This window comes from Xenopus laevis, chromosome 3S (assembly GCF_017654675.1).
Source record: "Xenopus laevis strain J_2021 chromosome 3S, Xenopus_laevis_v10.1, whole genome shotgun sequence".
NCBI classification, from domain to species: domain Eukaryota; kingdom Metazoa; phylum Chordata; class Amphibia; order Anura; family Pipidae; genus Xenopus; species Xenopus laevis.
This window is the reverse complement of record NC_054376.1, coordinates 61756066-61776653: the sequence shown is the minus strand read 5'-3', so window position 1 is coordinate 61776653 and position 20588 is coordinate 61756066. Positions and strand designations below refer to the sequence as shown.

The window sequence follows — 20588 nt, the reverse complement described above, 5'->3', positions numbered from 1 at the left end:
GGTCAAAGTACCCAAAAAAACCTTCGAAATTCGAAGTTTTATTACTTCGAATCCTTCACTCGAGCTTAGTAAATGTGCCCCTGAATGTTTCATCTTCATCCTTTTGGTTACCCCACCTTGCTCACATTTCTTTCTGTCTGTATTCCACATTTCTTTCTGCTTTTCCCCCTAAATATTATAACCTTTTCTTGTTCTTTCCACTCTTTTATCTCTTCTTTCTTCTTCCACTCCATCTTTGAACATTTCATGAAATTTTTTTATCTGTCTTCTGTCCTTGCAATTTGTATTATTTGTATTTCTTTTCTAGTATCAAGCCAATTCAGATGATTTAAAACAAATGCACAAGTTATGCAGCTATAATTTATACTCTTTAGAACCCATGCATGTTACATTGCACCCCTTCTTATCCTTTGTGCAAGCTGCATGTAGCATCTTGTGCTGATAAAAAAGTGTGATACAAAGTGTAGAGCATAGCTTGAGCTTGCATGGGTGCAAAGAAAGGAGCCTCTTGATTCTAGTATCCTCTGGCGATCTTGCCTTGCAACTTGTGCATGGTTTGTTAGGCTTGGAACATGCCAATGGATGACTTTCATGTACACTTTTTAAAAAGTGTATTCTCACACTGATCAGCTGTGTACTGTAAGCTCCACATTTGTTATGTCCAAGTGCCATAACTTTTGTTGCACAATGGGGCACAGTAACCTCTACTTTTACCATTGCCTGCAACCCACTCATGACTACATTAAAGGAGAACTAAACCCTAACAATGAATATGGCCATATTTTATACACTTAACCTATGGCACCAGCTTCTTATTAGCAGCAATGATCCAGGACTTGTCACCATCTTGGAAAGTGTCTGCGACACTCACATGATCAGTGGGCTCCAGGCCCGGACTGGCAATTTGTGGGTTCTGGCAAATGCCAGAGGGGCTGCTGTAAGGTCCCATAGACAGTCATTATTTAGTGGGCTGGTGGAGGACTATTTGGGCCTCTGTGTACTTGGAATGCCAGGGCCTATTTTGACTCCCAGTCCAGACCTGGTGGGCTCTAAGCAGCTGTTGAGAAGCTAGGTTTAGGGGTTGTTGCAAATTATCAAGCAGAAAATGAGGTTAGTCTATAATTTAAGCTGATGCTAGAGGGCTGATTATTAAATTCTGATGCTATTTGCACTGGTTTCTATGCTGCCATGTAGTAATTATCTGTATTAATTACTAATCAGCCTTATATTGTGACATTTATATTTTGTGTACACAGTATATTGTGAATTAGTCCCTAAGCTCATTAAGTGACAGCAGCACAGAGCATGTGCAGTGAATTAGCAGAAAAGAAAATGTCAAGCTACTGGGGCATCTTTGGAGGCTGTGGTTGCCTAGGGCTGGTACAGAAGCCCAAAACCTAGGAGGTTATTTACTAAACTTTTTTTTTTCTGGTCTGCATTTTAAAGGGGAAAAACATAATTCTTGAATGTTTCGAGATTTATTAGTGGTTTTAAGAAAATAGTGAGAAATGTTAGGATTTTAGTAATTTTTTAGAAATTTTTTTAGTAAATTTCTAGCCTACTTCTTTAGTTAAGCTTTAGTTCTCCTTTAAGTATGATATAACCTAAAGTAGAAGAAACATACAATGTGTTACATTCAGTGCCATTTTGATAGGTAGGGTAAACCTTGTGGCTGTGTGGGGTGACGTGATTTTTCAAGGCCCTGGAAGTAACTATCATTTTTCCTGGATGGTACAGTTGTAAGCAGGCATTTTTATTGCCATCTAATTAAGCATATTTAAACTACACAATATATTGTCTATGCAACAATGGTTAACATTTCTTTTCAACTATTTTTGTTTGTCTTTCAGTTTTGTCCGCATTCATCAGCAAAGAAGAAGCTGAAGGTAATACCCAGAAAATATTAGAAATGGACAAAATATACTGTATGTATACTACTATACAAGCAGACAGCCTATTCAGTAAAATGTCAGTCCTCATTTTCCCCTCCTATGTAACCAGAAAACTAACTTTGCACAGGGTATGTGGTATTGGTGGGGCAAGGGCATATTATTCATTGCTAAATCACTTTTGTTTCCCATTGTTTTTGTTGTTTTATTCAGTTGGGGAAGAAATAGAGATGACACCAATGGTTTTTGCAAAAGGATTAGGTGACTCAAGTTACTGGGGGGACAAATTTTTTGGAAGGATTATGATGGAAAATGCGCATGTTGGAGAGGGATTTCTGAGGAAGTCATGCCGAGCCAAGGCTATATACGGGCTGGAACCAATATTTGACTCTGGAAAAACATGTATAATCAAAATAAAAAATCTTATCCCATTTGGAACGAAGAATGAAAGTACCTTGGTTGAGAAGAATTACGAGATCACAATTCAGGCAAGTGGAAATATTTCTTAAATATCAAAAGCTTCTTGTTGTTGGGTAAAAGTAAGACCACTACATTAAAATAGTTAGTTAAAAGCAGTAGCTTCTCCCCAGTAAGGGATACCTGTAGCAAACACTGGTGCTGTTCAGTTGAGGTCATTCTGTAATGTTCCAAAATTCCCAATCATTTTCTATCTCAAAGGGCTAGCATTTTCCATAGAATTTCCATAGCATTTTCCATAGTTGCTAGAACATTTTCTATTCAAAAACATGGTAGGAGGCTGTAGGAGAAAAAGTGTTTTTGACTACCATGGTTTTTCCAGAGAGATCTGAATTTGTCAATGCACTTTCTTTGGCCTTTAATGAGGCTCCAGCCAAATACTCAAGAAAAAATTAAACATTTGCTCAATGAAAGAAAATGCTACTCCTGAGATTTCATTCTCCTCCAAATTGGAGGCTTCAGGGGAAATTGTTTCAGTGGTACATGTAGTCAACACCAGCAGTGCAGGGAACAGCAAAATACTGATACTGCTTACAATAGCAGTTACTTTTTCAAATCATAGAAATTTTAATGTAATGTATATTGGAAAGTTCCTTATAATTACATTTTCTTTCATAAGCCGTCATTTTAATAATTTGGGTGTAGTTTCCCTTCAAGGCATAATACTTGAGAAAAGATACTTTTTGCAAGAAACTATGAACTAGAATCCTTAATCATTAGAGTATAATCATTTATAGGGTGTGTATAACCTTGTATGATATATAACTGATAGTTTTGAACAAAGTAAGCAAAATAATTGAAGTAAGAGTTTGGTTGAAGTTATGTTTTAACTTATGACCTTACACATATCCTATAAATGTTGCTTAGTGACTGCACCAGTTATAATTGGCACATTGTGATGTCATTTTCCAAATATTCTTTGAAATATATGTATGATAAGTAATAATGTAACTTGTTATCTTTTGGTAGCCGAGGATGATTACAGTATAACATTGCTTTATTAGCAGGCTCATGCAGCCATTACACAACAGTAAGCAACTCTAACACCACAAGCTGTATAGAAAGTATGCATAGTATAAGTCACAGTGACATCTACAAGCCATTTGTATAAACACCACATAAACCTTATTTGGAAATATAAGAATATTTGAAGTAAACCTGGATGTTAATATATATTTGAAATATTCCATGATTTGCATGTCACATGTCATTACATTTCAAAAGAGTGGAAAATATTCTCTATATTGCACATAGTCGTGTATAAAATAGTACTAACGTTAGTTATATTGGTTTTTCAGTATTAAGCTGGAGGATTGCTTACCAACACTTACGTGATGGTCAACATTTGTGACTTTGTGTTGCAGGAGTGTAAAATTCAGAACACTACCAGAGAATACTGCAAGATATTTGCTGCTGAGTGCCGAGCAGTCTCCAGCTTTGGACAGGTCCCAGAGTAAGATCAAATGATCTGTGAATCACTTATTTTTTTCTGTAACCGCTTTACCCTAAATATCCCCTCTAAAGTCTAGGAAAAAAGATGGTTACAATGGATTTTAACACCTCTCAATTTCATTACTCACTTCATGTGTGCTAGATTTGCAGTGTTTACATCTACATCCTTTAGATGCTTACGGTTTTCTCAGACTTTATCATTTCAACATATTTTACATATTAAGAAAATAGTGTAAATATTGAAAGCAAATAGAATTCTTATTTTTTTCTAAAGATAACACCACCCAAATAATAAAAAGAATAACATTTTGTATAAATCAGGAAAATATACATTAATTAAAAATTTTTAATGATTTGTGCATGCAACTGCCATTGACAGGAGTACCACTTTCTATTCTCTGATCTGCTTCTATTGACTAAAAAATATGTAGAAAAATCCAACTCTTCTTCATGTAAGACTCCAGCTCCAGCTGCTTTGGTCATTCTGTATTTAACAAACACGTGAAGAAGCATGCAAGGCATTGTGGGAGTCAGAGTCTTGAATGGAGGAGAGCTGGATTTTACAACATTAATTAAAGTGGACCTGTCACCCAGGCTTAAAAATCTGTATAATAAAAGTCCTTTTAAACATGAAATCAAATGTCTATTTTTTATTACAGCATTCATAGCTGTTGTAATCTCAGTTAAAAATCTCAGCTGTCAATCAAATATTGTCTGCCCCTCCTCTATGCCTTAGGCATAGAGGCGGGGCAGACAACTACTTTCACTTTATATTCAGTACTTACTAGATGTCACTGCTCTCCACACATTCCCCCGTTCTCTTCACCATTTAATTGTGTAGCCAGGGCATGGGGATGGACATCGGGTCCCCTATTCAAGATTCTGAGATGATGCAAGGCTTGCCTTAATAACAGTGTCCACAAAATGGCTCCTGCCTGCTTGCTATCATTATGAACTATTTTATATCATTGTAATTTAAGTTCATTTTGCTTGACTAATGTGATAAAATAGGATTTTGAATATTTTTTGTGGTGACGGGTCCTCTTTAAATAGACAGAACAAATGTAGAGAACTGAAATCTAGACAATCTGCTTTCAACAACAATAACATTTATAAAATAACCTTATAAACATTAAAAAAAAATGAACTCATATATGCTGTAAAGTTGTTTAGAATTATATGAAATGTCACTATATGAAATGTTTTGATTATTTGGGTTGAGTCCTCTTGAGCAAAGTCTCAATAGATATTGTAACATTTAACATAATGGCACCTAAAAGAAACCCTTATGTTTCATCTAGAATTGTACCTCTGAACGTAATTTATCGACCTGCCAACAATATACCCTATGCTACAATTGAAGAGGACTTAGAAGGCCGTTTTCAAAAGTACTGTATCAGAGATCAAGGTGGAAAACTACACATTAAGAATTCATCAGAGACTGAACAGAAATGTTGCACTTTTCAGCACTGGGTCTACCAGTGGACCAATGGAAATATGCTGGTCACAACTTTAGAAGGTCAGAATAAAGTATAACTGTATTTTGCCAAAAGCAAACTGTTATGTGTCCTGATTCACAAAGTTTATCCTCATTGAATATTTATTTGTACTTAGACATACTGCAATGACATAATTTATACCGACATTGTCACCTGGTATGAATGAACAAGGGAATTTTATTATTTCTTTTATTTCCTAGCAACAGTTTAGTTAATGCTGAAATAATGTTGAAATATATAGGGAGAAATGGAATTAGAGAACAAATTTGCAAATAAATATTTGCATGTCGCAATGTAATACTGTTCATTAGGCTTTTATTGCATTGCGAATCTTAATTGTGAAATGCGATCTTTTAAGAAGTGCTTGAAGGTGGTACAAAATTTTGGAGCAAACGTAACAACTTCATCATGTTTTATTGCATACACAGAGCCACCTATATATTTCGCAATCACTATGCTGAGGGGCAAGGTGTTCGCAGAGGCGACGTTTTTCACATTGCAAACATGTATTTGCATTGCAAGCGATTTTTGCCTTAGTGACTGATATTACATCCCCCCAATAGTGTTTTGATAGAATGAATATTGTGTTTTTTACAGGAGTTGGATGGAAATTAACTAATATTGGAATTGCCACAAAATCCAAGGGGTGAGTATGCATTTCTGATATAATTTAAATATATAGCTTGACTTATAAGTACAAAGAAATTATATGATATGATTTGTGTCCAAACAATGTGTACAATATTGACAGCCTACAAGAAGTACTAGTAGGAATAGAACTGTGATATATTAACTTTGCATGTTAGGTGTTACATCAAATTACTGATAATTTAATACAAACAAACACACTAAACTTTGTATTTACACTTATCCTAGATACCAAGGCCTAAAGGAGAGCTGCTTCCCCTCTGTGCTTGATGAATTTCCCTTGGTTCACCAATGTAATCGTTACTGTGAAATGCTTGGGCTAAAATCTCTAAAAGCCAGTGAAGGCCTTCAGCCTCCAGCCAAACCAAAGGCCTCAAGGAGTCCTATCATGAGTAGAAAAACCTCCTCAGGTCAATCCAGTCCACAGATACAAAAAAAGGGGTTGGCAAGCCCACAGACTGCCAGAAAAGTGGGTGTCAGCCCTAAGATTACACGAAAAGCCACTGATACAGGAGATGCCAAAACCAAAGGAAACCATGCCATGACGCCTGCAAAATCCCAATAACACCTCAAAACAGAGGCATATTAATATGTCATCAGTGCAGACTTATTGGATTTTCAACATTTTATCTACTAAACAAACTCAGTTTGCCAGTCGTCCTTATCCTAGATACTGTTCATTGATGTGGTGAAGTATGTTGGCTGTTGACAGCCTTGTGTGCTGAGTTGCATTTGGTTTGGACAAAGATCACAGAACTTGCACTTACTCAGTGATCCCATAAGGTACTGTACGTGAGAGCTTTGGGATATTCTAAGTATTTTTTTTGCGCTGGATAAGCTGCAAATGGAAGGAAACATATACAGAAAACATCAAAATGATCATTTAGGGCAAAAAGCAAAACTGCACTGCTTTCCAGAGATAACAGGATAAATGTACATTAATCAGTAGTACAATTTGTAACAGTATAAGAACACGCGGCTCATGTTTTCTGTTCAATTCATATTTCATCATTTAAATCAACATATGATATTGATTCTCTTTTGAGTGCATAAATTGCAGAAACCCAAAAGTAACTGGGCAACCTATGTTTGGAAATGAAAAACAACCGGTTTCTGTTGATTGATTATGTATTAATGAACTGTAGTATCGCTGCACAGATCACCTATTGTGTTTTTCCAATGAATATGTTCCAGTAAATCATTGGGTGCTTCAGACATATGCTCTCTATGTAGCCTTTGCAGCAACGTTGCTGACATTGGGCGTTATATTGACAGCTTTGTTTTTAGAGACAAAAACAGAAAAAAAGCACAAACTACTGTAAAAAACCAAGTGCTGCTTCAATTTATTGCTTAAAACTTTCAACTGGCAAAATATAGATGGGTCCATGGTTTCTACTCTGGACAAGGGTGCCCTACATTACAAATTCATATGTTAAGTGTGGGCACACTGGCGAAAACTAAGGTTATTATGGTCATATTGCACCATACAATAACTTTGGACCCACCTGTATCTCACATGAAACAAGATCTTGATTATTATAATTTTGATACCACTTTGCAGATGATGATAACACCATATGATAACTACCTTGATAATAGTCTGAGGAGGGAGGTACACTATCAGTCATTTATTGTACGGGTATGGGACCTGTTGTCCAGAATGCTAGGGACCTGAGGTTTTAACAAATTTTTCTGCAATGTGGATCTTCATACCTTAAGTCTACTAGAAAATCATTTAAACATGAAATAAACCCAATAAGGTTGTTTTGCTTCCAATAAGAATTAAGTATATCTTAGTTTGGGTCAAGTACAAGGTACTATTTTATTATTACCAAGAAAAAAAGGAAATCATTTTTAAATATTGGATTATTTGGATAAAATGAAGGCTACGGTAGATGGCCATCTGATAATTCAGTGCTTTCTGGATAACGGGTTTCCAGATAACAAAGTACCTACTGCTGAAGAAACCTTTAATTAAATCTTCAAGCAAACGTTCAAATAACAGTCTAGTTTGGGTAGATGAGTAACAATATAGTTCCATACATAGGTAATGCAGTGTACTGGGTTCTTAAGCAATCACAGACGAATTGCTTGTCTTGCTTCATACTGTACTTTTTCTTATTTAAAATAATATTTCCAAACTAATGTAATCTCATTTTCTGAGATGAATTACTGTATTTACCCTTTATGTTTGATGCCACAATTTTGAGAACTTGTTTACGCCCTTGAGACATAGACAGTTCAGTTGCCATTTGAGAGTCAACTGAAATAAACATAATAGGAATAGGACATTATAGGAAAGCCAGAAGGAAAACAAACAATTTGAAGTGGGATGATTCAGACTTGGGAGCTTGCGCACATCTTTCGCTTAAGAATGAACATTTAGTACTTCTAATAACATAGGAGCTAAACTGCAGTAACACTGTTACAAGTAGCATCAGCTACCAGTGAAAATGTGGTTGTCATCAGTCTACTTCAAGATAGAAAATAAATTCAAAAACCTGGGTTGGCGTGGACAACTGCACTTAGCAATCAGAACCCATGTTAGTTACCCATGCTAATAAATCTACTCTACATTTGCTAAATGGGTGATATATATGTATAAGGAGTATTACTGCTCTATTCTAAAGGGGGTTCTAGTGGCTGTTTAATAAATACACTTTCCCATGTTTACTTGACTTTGAGATATTAAATTATTCAATGTTGAGCAAATGTCACTGAATTCAACCTGTCTAACAAACTGATTGCAGCATAAGTCACCGACCCTGCTTTGCTCAATGGCAAAATATTATAAAATCCATGTTGCCTCAAAAACTACAACAAATAACAGCTGTGGCTAAAAATGCATTAGAAATCTACTGAATTTGAGGTCTATTTTTTGTTTAAACCAGTTCCCCTTTAAATACAGCTGGGATATTTAGAGACAAATGATTTACTTCCATCTGGCAAGTAGTGCAGCAGGTCTGTACATTGCTATAAAACAATACATTTTTTTCCTTTAACTGAATGTGAAAGGTTACATTATTAGGTTCCCGAGAAAATAAAATGAAATTCAAACATGTCTCCATGCCTTGGTAGAAGATAACCGTAAAACAACTGCTCAGCCCAAAATTCATCCAGTGTTAGAGACTATTTGATAACAATTTTTGAATGTAAATCTCCCATACCCTGTTTGAAGGATCTCATATTACATGTACTGTCCATTACAAAAAGCAACACGTCCAGTGGAGCAGTTTTCCATAGTCACAATTTTAAAAACATTTTACAACATGCCATTTTATATCAGAATACTCAGCAACCACATTGTAAGCACTCGGTCACCTGATCCAACAGTCACAGTGTAACCTACAATTTGCCTTCAACTCAGCGTGACACTGTGATTATATATATATATATAACAGTGTGTTTAATATCCATTTAGTCTGTGTTCAATTCCACATTATAGTCTCTTTGTGCTTATTGTGTCATGCTTGAAATGTCCACAAAGTGCTGCTTTGCCTTTTTCATTCCAAAATCCCAAATGTCCAAGTCTAATGTTCAGTCTGTACCTTCATGTACCTTTTAAAGCCCATATCTCAAAATAATGGGTTTGCCTCAGTAGCAAAGAAGAAATGAAGTGGAATTATACAGATCCTGCATCTGCTCTGCACTCTACCCATCTCTGCAACATAACATATACAAGCCCTCCAGCACTAACTTAACACTTTTCCAAAAGTGATGGGTTGGTTTGTGTTGGGCCCATTTCTCTTGAACTTAAATTCTTTTTATTAAACCATCAGAACAATTCTTTTTTTAGGTTCTGCATTAGAGCGGAGATGTGTGCAGTAAAATATTGTTTGGGGACTTGTGTAACAACTGGGTTTGCTTATTATACTCTGTACTGAAACTATAAGGATTTGTTGGTTGGAAAGTGATTACTGTATAAGACCAGACTGTAGGCAATTATATTTCTGGAGCAAAATAGGATTTAGGTGTGTTTAGATGACTAAAGGCAAATTGACTGGCAATGCATTACTGGCAAACACCAGAGGTACCACCTCTCTACTACATAAGCAATACTGAAAACAAATAGCAAAGTCACTTGTAGAGAAGTCACATATTAATAATATTATTTTGAGAACCTGTAATCTCTGATGACAGGATTTGTAGAATATATTTGTGCTGTTGACGCATTACGACCAATTTTTTTTCCAGTGTTATCCAACTCGGTCCCATACTGTGCCTTCAGAACTGCCTTAAATGCACCGCACACAGTCACTTTGTCTCAAGTTTGGACTGATATTCTTGTGTTGCTTGTGGGTGCTTTAGCCTGATTTACTGAAGCCACCTCTGATAATGGCATGCTTGTATTTGCACATTTTTTGAAATAGTTTTTTTTTTTTTAAATATGTTTATTCAGTGTTCATTTCAGTTAAGAGACTAATACCATGACTAAATCTGTGGTATACAAGATTGTTTCACTGAGGACATTATTTGAAGCTTATGGAGACGCATACATGGATACAGTGTCAGGGGTTGATATTTTTAGATAGGAAAACGCTACATACTGCTGTGTGTAGTCTTTCTTTTCTTGTTTCCTCTTCTTCATAATTGTCTCTAAGGGGGTTATTTATCAAAGCCCGAATGCCAAAAACCTGAAAAATTAGAGGTTTTTTTTTTACTATAAAATCCAAAATTTGATTGGGAAAAAAACTCACATTTTTCTGGATTTATTTAAACCCCGAAGCTGCAAAAAGTCTGATTCCGAAAATCTGGCAACTCAGACCTACCGAGGTTGTATACAAGTCAATGGGATAGGTCCTTATCCCATTTGGAAGTTTCTGTAGCCCGAAAATTAGACTATTTAGGCAAAAATAAAAAAAATGGAGCTTTTCGAGAAATCATGAATTCTAGTTTGGTCGGACTTTTTTAACTTGAAAAATTTAGATTTTGATAAATAACCCCCTATATGTTTGCAGTCTCCTTAGTACATGTTAAATGTCCTAAAGTCAGACAAATAAATGGGAAGGGAGTTTAGCAATAAGTGTATATGTTGGCACTATGTATAATAAAGCACAATAATGCTAATTATTAATGTTCCAGGCCATGAATTGGCTCTTACAGTGGTTAACCCCCACTGCCCTGCACTAGTGCAGCTTCTCTGTCCAGCCGCCAATTACACTGTTTTTCTTGTGGATGAACAAGATTAAACCTTGGGGAAAATGCATTTAGTATAAAGTAATATAAAATGGTAACAGCAAACCACACATATCTCTGTCTCAGAGATTACTGTATGAACATTCACTCTTAGTCGAGGCAATGGTGCCTTCATTCTTATTGGTATTGCCTCACCCATAGTGAGTCCTTATTCAGTATTAACTTCTGGAGCCTAATCATAGAGGAGCAAAATTATTTGCCCCTGAATAACAAGCTGACATGAGGCTGAGCTTCCCCAAAGGAGAATTGTCTATTGTAACTAATGTCTTATTATACATTTGTATCAGCTTCATATTACACCTAATTAACCCCTTTACTGAAAGCTAATATCCATTTAATCTCAAAGTGTTAGTGTCCAGCTGTGTATTTATAAACTGAAATACATCCTCAGCTTTCTTTCATAAGAAGATGTTGATTTCATTTCCCGTTCCTGCTCCAAGACAATGTTTTCTGACAGCTTTCTAGACCTCTAGCTCTGATAAACTAGTTGGTCCATTTGTCTTTTCTTATTGTTTAACTTTGTTTGTAAAGTGCTGCAAATGGATTCTTTATGAATAAAGTTTATCAGGAAGAATTGCAGTGAGATCATTTCTCTACAGAGAAGGCTGGCTATGGACATATTTTATGTTTCTGCTGAAAAGAGTGGTTCCATTTAGTCAGGAACATTTAGAAGATGAAATGCAAAAAAAGCTTAAAAATGAACTCTGGAGAAACACAGCGAATTCAGTGTATTTTTATTTCTCACAACATAAGCCGATTTGGACGTTTTTGTGGCTGGATGGGGCTGCTACTCTGTTGAGAGGATACCCTGCAACACATTGGAGTGTGGGTCCACCAAAATTCAAAACGACTTGTGAAATGCAAAATAGCATTCATGTATCACAATGGCAATTTATTCTTGATAGAACAGCACAAAGTGTATTTGAGAAAACTGGCAAATCAAACTGTTCATAAACAAAAGTGTTTGTAGTTATACTAGCTGGAACAAGCTGTGATTTGTGGCATCAAGTTTCCCTGGTACCCTGTAGTTCTTCTGCTTCAGGATCTGTTTCAGACTATTGCATTTTCATAAAAAAACATTTATTTTAGTAGCCCATCAGCAAAAGGATTTTTAAAGGAGGCAACCCTCCTAATATTGTAGGCAATAATGAATACTATATGGTACTGGTTTTACTTTGGGCTAAAAATTATTATCATTAAAAATGGTCCCTTTATTGTAGCTCCCTATATATCTGCTACAGTTGCTGTCTTAGTTTCCTAACAGTTCCTGCCAGTAGCACAGTAAGAGGGGAATAGCCAATCACAGCCCTGCAGGCACACAAGCAAAGAGGGGCTTTAGTTCCCTATCAGGTCAGCCTAGCTGCTGATTGGTTCCTATCCTACAGCGCAATGTGTTGAGTGCAACCAGGTCCCATGTATGGCCAGGGAAAGGTGGCAGCTGGAAGTGACAAATATAGGTGGAACTATTAGGGTTTTTGCAGAAATTTCCAATAAATCAACCAGAAAAAATCCTTTTTAAAGCACATTCCTTCTATATTTTAAAGAGTATAATCCACTGACATTGTTTTCTTTTTCACACAATATGTCTCTTTGGTGCCCAGGCTACTGAAATACAATTTGTCTAGAAAAGCTCAGGGAATACTCTATTCTTGGGTGGATCTTCTCAGATTAGGAATTAAATCAAATGCTTGAATTTATAGTTTCTGCTTTCAAATGGCAAGTTAGTAGGAATGTCACATACACATCTTACAATACGATAGCTATAAACTCTTTTGGTGCCATAGAACTGAGAATGTATGGCATAGTCCAGGTGTATATTTGTTTGCATGCCAACAAATAGCACAGGCCAACAAGCACAGGCCATTTGTGTTTACTATTATGTCTCTTTACTGGCACTGTTTTTCAGTAAGGTACAGCACAAGTATTAATTGCATGGTCCACTTAATATTTTGCTCCTATAGGCACTCCTACATATTCCAGTTGTATTGTGAATAAACAACATTGACACTGTCTCAGCGTTCCCCTTATTTGCTTGGTATGGAGAATAAGGTGTAAACTGTCATCTCACTACAATGCAGAGTAAGAATGTTGCCCTTCATGGTGGGCAAATTGCAAACAGATACTCATCAGTCTTACTGTATGGGGCAGATTTATCAAGGGTCGAAGTGAAATTTAGAATTTTGAATTAAAAAATTTGAATTTTCAAGTTTATGTTAGTGTAATTCGACTTTGGGAATAGTTAAAATTTGATTTGAGTTTTTAAAACAATTAGAATTTTGAAATGTATCATGTACTGGCCCTTTAAGAATTTGAATTTGACTATTCGCCACCTTAGACCTGCCAAATTGCTGTTTTAGCCTATGGGGGATGTCCTGGAAATTTGGAGTTGTTTGGTGAAAAAACTCAATTTGATTCGTATTTGATTCAAATTTGATTGGAGTTTGCAGGTCAATCCCATTCACCATATCATACACAACCGCACAGATGTTGATGCATTCCAATGATATGCATTTTATAACCAATTATAAGCATCCCTAGCAAGGTTCTAATTTGAAGGAAGCATTTATATCAAGTTTCTGGCAAGCTAATGCATCAACATTACATATTTTATTTCCCAGTAATCAACATATCCTTACATATAAGTGATGGTTAGATTCATTCTGCTGCTGCTGCTGACAATCCAGACTGCACGTTCGATTCGAAGGATTTAATTTTTCAATCGAACGTTTTTTCCTTCGTTCATTCAATCATAGAAAATGCAGTAAATCCTTCGACTTCAATCTTGCTAAATTGAACTGCAACTCTTAAGTGTATCCCTTGTTAGCCGTGGTGCTTAGGAGCCACACTGTAATGTGATAATGCAGAGATTTTGCAAAGCTATTGCCTCCACTGGTACATCTTCCACCTCCAGTTTTATGATAAAGAAATGTTCACTCATTGTCTGCTCACCTGCTATGGCGTAAGTGCAATAAAAATGCTAAACCATCTCTAATTGACGGCCTCCTAATTTACTTGTATAAGCTTTTGGAGCATTCATCAGAGGTTATTGGATTCCCGTCATAACCATATCCATAATAGTGTAGAATAGGAAGTGTCAGCAAACACACTAAAATTGATCTGAATCAGGTACATATATTTATGGGATCAGTTATCTCCAAACCCATTATCCAGAAAGCTCCAAATTACATCTCCCATAGACTCCATTTTATCTGAATAATCCAAATTTGTATTTTTCTCTGTAATAAGATCCAAACATAATGTACATGATCCAAACTAAGATATAATTAATCCTTACTGGAAGCAGAAACTATTGGGTTTATTTAATGTTTACATGATTTTCCAGTAGACTTAAGGTATGAAAATCCAAATTATGGCAGGATCCGTTATCTAGAAAGCTCCAGGTCCCGACCCTTCTGGATAACAGGTCCCATACCTGTACTTGACTTTGTGCTGTGCCAACATTTCAAGAACTATAAAGTGGAAGTTTTCTGTGTGGCATGACTGTTAGAGGGATAAACAATCCAAAAGCCTCTGTTTCTATACTTCTTACGTATGTGCTATTGTATTATTATTATCATATTATGGTATAGAATCTATTATCAGGAAGGCTTGGTACCTGGGGTTTTCTGGATCAGGGGTCTTTCCATAAAATGAGTCACCATACCATACTGTAAATCTACAACAACAACAAAAATGTATACATTAAATAAACCCAATAGGATTGTTTTGCCATCAGTATGGATTCATGCAGCTTAGTTACCATCAAGTAGAAGGCACTATTTTATTATTACAGAGGAAAATTTGAATTATTTGCTTAAAATGGATTCTACATTTTGGAATATGTAGAACTTTTCTTAGGTAATGTCCAGAATTCAACTTATATTTTTTTACCTACGTTGTTGCTTTTTTCCCTTGAGGGTTGAAAAACATATCCCCGGGCAAATATTTTAGGTATAGTGAGTAGGGATGGGCAAATTTGACCCGTTTCATTTCGCCAAAAATTAGCCGCCGGCTATATGTCGCCGATGCCCATTAAAGTCTATGGGCGTCAAAAAAAATTTGTCGCATGCCGATTTTTTTTTTGATGCATGCCGCCATACAAGTCTATGGGCGTCATTTCCGTGTCGAAACAAGGCGAAAAAATTCGCCCATCCCTAATAGTGAGCTATATCCCCTTAAATGTTTTTTTTTTTAAATTTTAATACACAACATTGCAATTCAAAAACTGTACATGTGACTTTTTTAAATTATTGTAGGGAATACATTAAATATATTGCTCAGACTAACCGAGCATGCTCAGTTAAGTGAAAATTGGTCAGGCTAAGTGTATGTTTAGAGCAATGGGTATATATATATATATATATATATATATATATATATATATATATACATATATATATATATATATATATATATATAGGCATATATATAGGCATATATATATATATATATATATATATATATATATATATATATATATATATATATATATATATATATATATATATATATATATATATATATATATATATATAGTACAAAAAAGACCAGCAACACCGATATATTTTGTGCAAAAATTCAAGTGTATTGAAGATGCATGTACAGCCAACGTGACATTTCGGTCCTCTTAGGGACCTTTCTCAAGGTTGCCTTGAGAAAGGTCCCTGAGAGGACCGAAACGTCACGTTGGCTGTACATGCATCTTCAATACACTTGAATTTTTGCACAAAATATATCGGTGTTGCTGGTCTTTTTTGTACTATGTAATCTATTTTACCTTGCACCGGACTTTGAAACAGTTTGGCGGAGTGCGGCCCCATAGGAACTTTATATATATATACTGTATATATATATATATATATATATATATATATATATATATATATATATATATATATATATATATATATATATATATATATATATATGCATATATATATAGGCAGAGGACTTGTATTTTTATGTGAATTTTGTGGTCACAACCTCATTGCACCCAGGGGTGATCCTGGCCCCTCCACCGCCTGAGGCAGCAGCAGTTGCTGCTGCCCCCCTCCCCCGGAAATTCCCTTTTAAAGTACCAGGAGCAGCATTTTTGCTGCCCCTGGTACCTAGTGGGGTGCTGCCGCCTGAGGCGACAGCCTCAACTTGCCTCATTGGCGAAGCACCTCTGATTGCACCCCTGCTTAATGTTTTTAAAAATTAGTTGTCCCTTGTTTGTTATAGTTTATACAGAAGCAGTTGGCAGCTCCATGTTGTAGCTCCCACCCTTCCCAGCTATAGTCAGGTGACCCCAGTGATGGCCAATAAAAAGACAACCAAGTTTGGGACTTTTTCTTTGAAAGCAGCAAGTAAGTTGCAGGTAAAACTTAGACCCTGTGTAAAAGGTATACTGAAGCAATAGAATTCTTAATGAATCAGATGCAATTTGAGTGCAGGACTGGTCATACCAGGGATAACAGCTTAAATATATTGCAATATATGGACAAATAATCCCTGTTTTGTTTAAAAGTTAAAGCATTTTTTGTAGCTAAAGGGATATGGACACCATAAATTAAACTATTTTTTAAATCTATCATAACATTGTCTGTGCATGAAATTTATCATAAAACCATTGGTCTGATGCTTTTATATTACCTATTTGATCCCCCATGTTCCGCTATGAGGGGGCTGCCATATTTGTGCAGCAGCAGCAGTCTGTTAGCATTAGAAACTGACAGACTGAAAAGGGACAGTCAGATTGACAAAACATTCAGGTTTAGGAACTTCAAACAATTACAATTCAAACAATCAACAATTACTTACAAAAGCAGCCCTCTCGGCCAAAAACGATCAGTTGAGTGAGTGCAGAGGACCTCTTGTATTTTTAAATATAATCTGATGACATATGGACTATCTGCCTTCTTTGGTCTAAACAGTTGTATTTGTCCATTTAAAGATGTCTTCTAGTATTAGCATGAAACCTCACATTTTATCTGGTTCTTCATGTTCTTGGCCGCATGAAACACTGAGATATCAGCAAGTTAACTGGGTCCATTTTTCCAAGTTTGGTTAAGAACACTCACATATACATGCTTTCTCCACAAAGAGGAAGGTAATGGGTAAACAAAATATTATCTAAAACAAGTTCTTGCTTTCCATTCGATTAATGCAATCCGTGTGGCATGCACAAAAGCAGGAAGTTAATGCATAAATGAATTGAACTGTTTAGTGCAGTCCTCTTGTCTTGCTGATCCATTTGTTCCATAAATATTTATATCCAAGCATTGCACAGTGTTGTTATAAAACATACAGCAATTTTCAACACCCGAGATAGCATTAGGCAAGTTTTCCCATCCATCTCTGAATGATAGTGTTCCATTAGTCATGTATTGTGATCATTTTAAATGGCCAGACAGTGTAAGGTAAGTGACATTAAAACATTATTTTAAAAGTTAATTTGCTACAATCATGTCTTAAGAACTAAATCTGATAAAATGAATGTTTAGTATTTGACAGATAACTTTGACTGCAGTAAGTTCTTATTTTTTATGCTTACCCTTCATCAAAATTGTAATTTAAGCTCCTGGCTGGTTGCGACGGGCAGAATACAGCTTTGAATTTGCACTGCACAAATTCATAATGCATATCCTACCTCTAGATCATAACATTTTGGGACAATAATACAATAAATTAAAGTAGTTCCTTTGTCATTCTAAACAAATGTTGGGTTAATAGAAGGGATGCTGCTCCAATAAGGGGAAAAATTGGCCTGAGGTAGCAGTGCCGAGCCGGTTACCAGGGCAGAGAGAGAGCGGACATTGTGCTTTTCTCACCAGCGATGTGGTTTCTCCCGCACCCCCCCCCCACTGCACAGGAAAGGTAACCGCTAGGGGGTAAGGGGGGTCGGCAGTTCAGGAGCAGCCTCAGAAACGCTTCTGAACTCCCACACTTAATTTGGGTCAAATTAAAAAAAAGTTTCACAAAATGTGTCCTAGATAAAGCTGATGTTCTGAGAAATTGTCTTGACTCATCTGGCTAATCGGAAACGAAGGCAAGACGCACCTAACCATATTGGGCATTCAGTTAAACAAACTGAATTCTGAGCAGGCCAGAAATGTATCCAAAAATATTACAATAAAAAAATTATCAAAAAAAGAATTGTGCCACAAAGTAGAATGTAAGAATGACAAGTGTTCTTAAACCACAAAAGGAGGTGCTTGTACATAAAGCACTATCTTGACAATAGCGTTTACTATTGTATCACTTCTGTAAAAAAAAAAAAAAAAAACTACTTACTTGCAGATATATCACTCTTTTCTAGCACTTCTACTATGTTGGTATAATTCTACTACAGTACAGTAGATACAGTAGGATTTAACATTAAAATTGGAATACAGAAGGAATCAGTTTCAAATCTCCCCATTTAATAAAACTTTCCTTACTGTTTATCGACTGTCATGAATATTTGCGTTATGAACCATCTGCCTTGTATAAAAATATTATACAAGGCAGATTATTTTTTTTTTCTTGGTCAAAAAAATTTGTCACTATGTAAAATTACAGAAAGTAGTGCCCATGCCGGGCAGGGGCCCTAGGCAGGCCCGGCAGTCGCGGCATCTGCACTAATTTGCATTCGCGTGTACATGCGCAAATTCAAGCTCGCGTGCATGCGCAGAAGTGTAAAGAAGCGAGAAATAATGCAGAGTTGGGAAGAGAAGGGAACCGGACTTGGGCTTTGTGCCCTAGGCACGTGCCTACTCTGCCTACCCCTAGTTCCGGCCCTGACCTAACCTATCATAAAGATTATTGCAGCAAGTATAAAAATTTGAACTTGTCTCGTTAATAAAATTTCCATTTGTCAATAAATCTTTGCAGAGTTCAATCCTTCAAGGGCTACATATATAAAATTCCTAAAAGACACAATTGCATTATTATTCAGACAGCAGGACTCTATATATTAACATTAACATTTATACTCTATAGTTATTACCTGCATACGCATGCATTGACAAATGATACACAGGCTCCAGTTAAAAGGGATTAAAGAACCACCTTGGCAAGGTCACCCTTGCGTTCAGCCGCCATGGAAGCTGTAAAACAAAATAATCATATTTTTCTGTATGTAAGGGGGACATGAAGGCAAAACAGAAAGCAGAAATGATCATTCTTTTTTTTTTATATTTGAAATGTATTCAGCTGCAAGTTTGTCCGTGTCTAAATATGTTATATCGTTCCTTGTGGAACATTCCCAGTATCCGGTCATTTCCCATGACCAGTGTCGGACTGGGCTGCCGGGAAACCTGGAAAAAACCCGGTGGGCCACGGGCTCTTGTGGGCCCCGCCGGCCCAGATCCGCTTCAAAGTGGCGGGACCCATCTCTGTCGGTCTCTGCGCGCATACTTAGAAACCTGGCACCGCGCGCGTGTACGGACAAGCACGGCACAGTGCTCCAGAGAGGCGAGGGGGGGCCCTGGGGCAGTAGCCCCGGTGGGCCCCAAGCCCCTCACTCCGACCCTGCCCATGACCTCTTGGGCTATTCCATTTCAGTACTATTCATGCAGCTGGCTTTTAGATGGAGAAGAAGGAACAGTTATTGGGAAGGGGGGAGAAAAGAGAAGGGGAGAAGGAAAGTTTAAGAGTTATTATAACTACAATATATCTTTACCAGATGACATCGTACCCATTGCATTGCTCAAGTAGTTCCAGATTCAGGGGAGTTAGACTCAGATTGGGTTTCCTCCAGCTGTCGGGCCCACGGATACCACTCCAGCTCCCTCTCGTAGCTCTTGTCCAGAAGTATATTTCTGATAGATTCCATTGCTGGGATCCAGTTTACTTTGGTTATCAGTGATTGTCAACCAGGCAATTGTGGTCGTTTCCAATTCGCTGCTAGAAGAGATCTTACTGCTGTCAGGATGTGTGGCTAATTTATGGGATAGTTTAGAATTAATGGTCTCAATTTTCATGCCTAAAAGAAATGTGTGTGGAGTTGAAATTTAGAAATTTGTTATCTCCAGCGCATCCCCAGTGTTTTTGAACCAATGTGGGTGTGGTTGAGCAGCATGCCACCCCCCTAAAATCCTGCTGCCCTAGACCCAGGCCTAGGTGGCCTTTCCACAAATCTGTGCCTGACCTTACCCCCCTATGTCACTGCTTCACCCTCAATACCATCATCCCTTTTCCGGTTTTTGCAGAATTCAAAGGTGGCAGCACTAGAGAAAACACTGATCCACTTCCTTTTGCCCCAAAATCCTTGTGTAATAATAAATAGGTACAGTATGGCATTAGCCTTTTAGTGCCAGAATCCACCCATCTGCGCAGAAGAAAGGAGATCATGTTTTCTCCTCTGGCATAATTACAGTTTGATGTAATTTGCATTGCATTGTCTTTTTTTGACATACAGGCATGAGAGATTACAGATATTGATAATCAATGAAGACTTCTAGTG

At 36.7% G+C, this 20588-nt stretch overlaps 1 protein-coding gene across 2 annotated transcripts in view; it reads left to right on the top strand.

Moving 5' to 3' along the window:
• The window catches only part of alpk3.S (alpha kinase 3 S homeolog), a 56590-nt gene extending 49311 nt beyond the window's left edge, over nucleotides 1-7279 (top strand). For both annotated transcript variants that reach the window (XM_018255629.2, XM_018255628.2), the window contains 6 exons: nucleotides 1851-1886; nucleotides 2103-2377; nucleotides 3731-3819; nucleotides 5120-5337; nucleotides 5915-5963; nucleotides 6194-7279. In XM_018255629.2, coding sequence (XP_018111118.1) covers nucleotides 1851-1886; nucleotides 2103-2377; nucleotides 3731-3819; nucleotides 5120-5337; nucleotides 5915-5963; nucleotides 6194-6530 — 1004 coding nt within the window. In that variant the 3' untranslated portion in view covers nucleotides 6531-7279. The remainder of the gene's footprint in view (nucleotides 1-1850; nucleotides 1887-2102; nucleotides 2378-3730; nucleotides 3820-5119; nucleotides 5338-5914; nucleotides 5964-6193) is intronic.
• Nucleotides 7280-20588: the final 13309 nt, after the last annotated feature.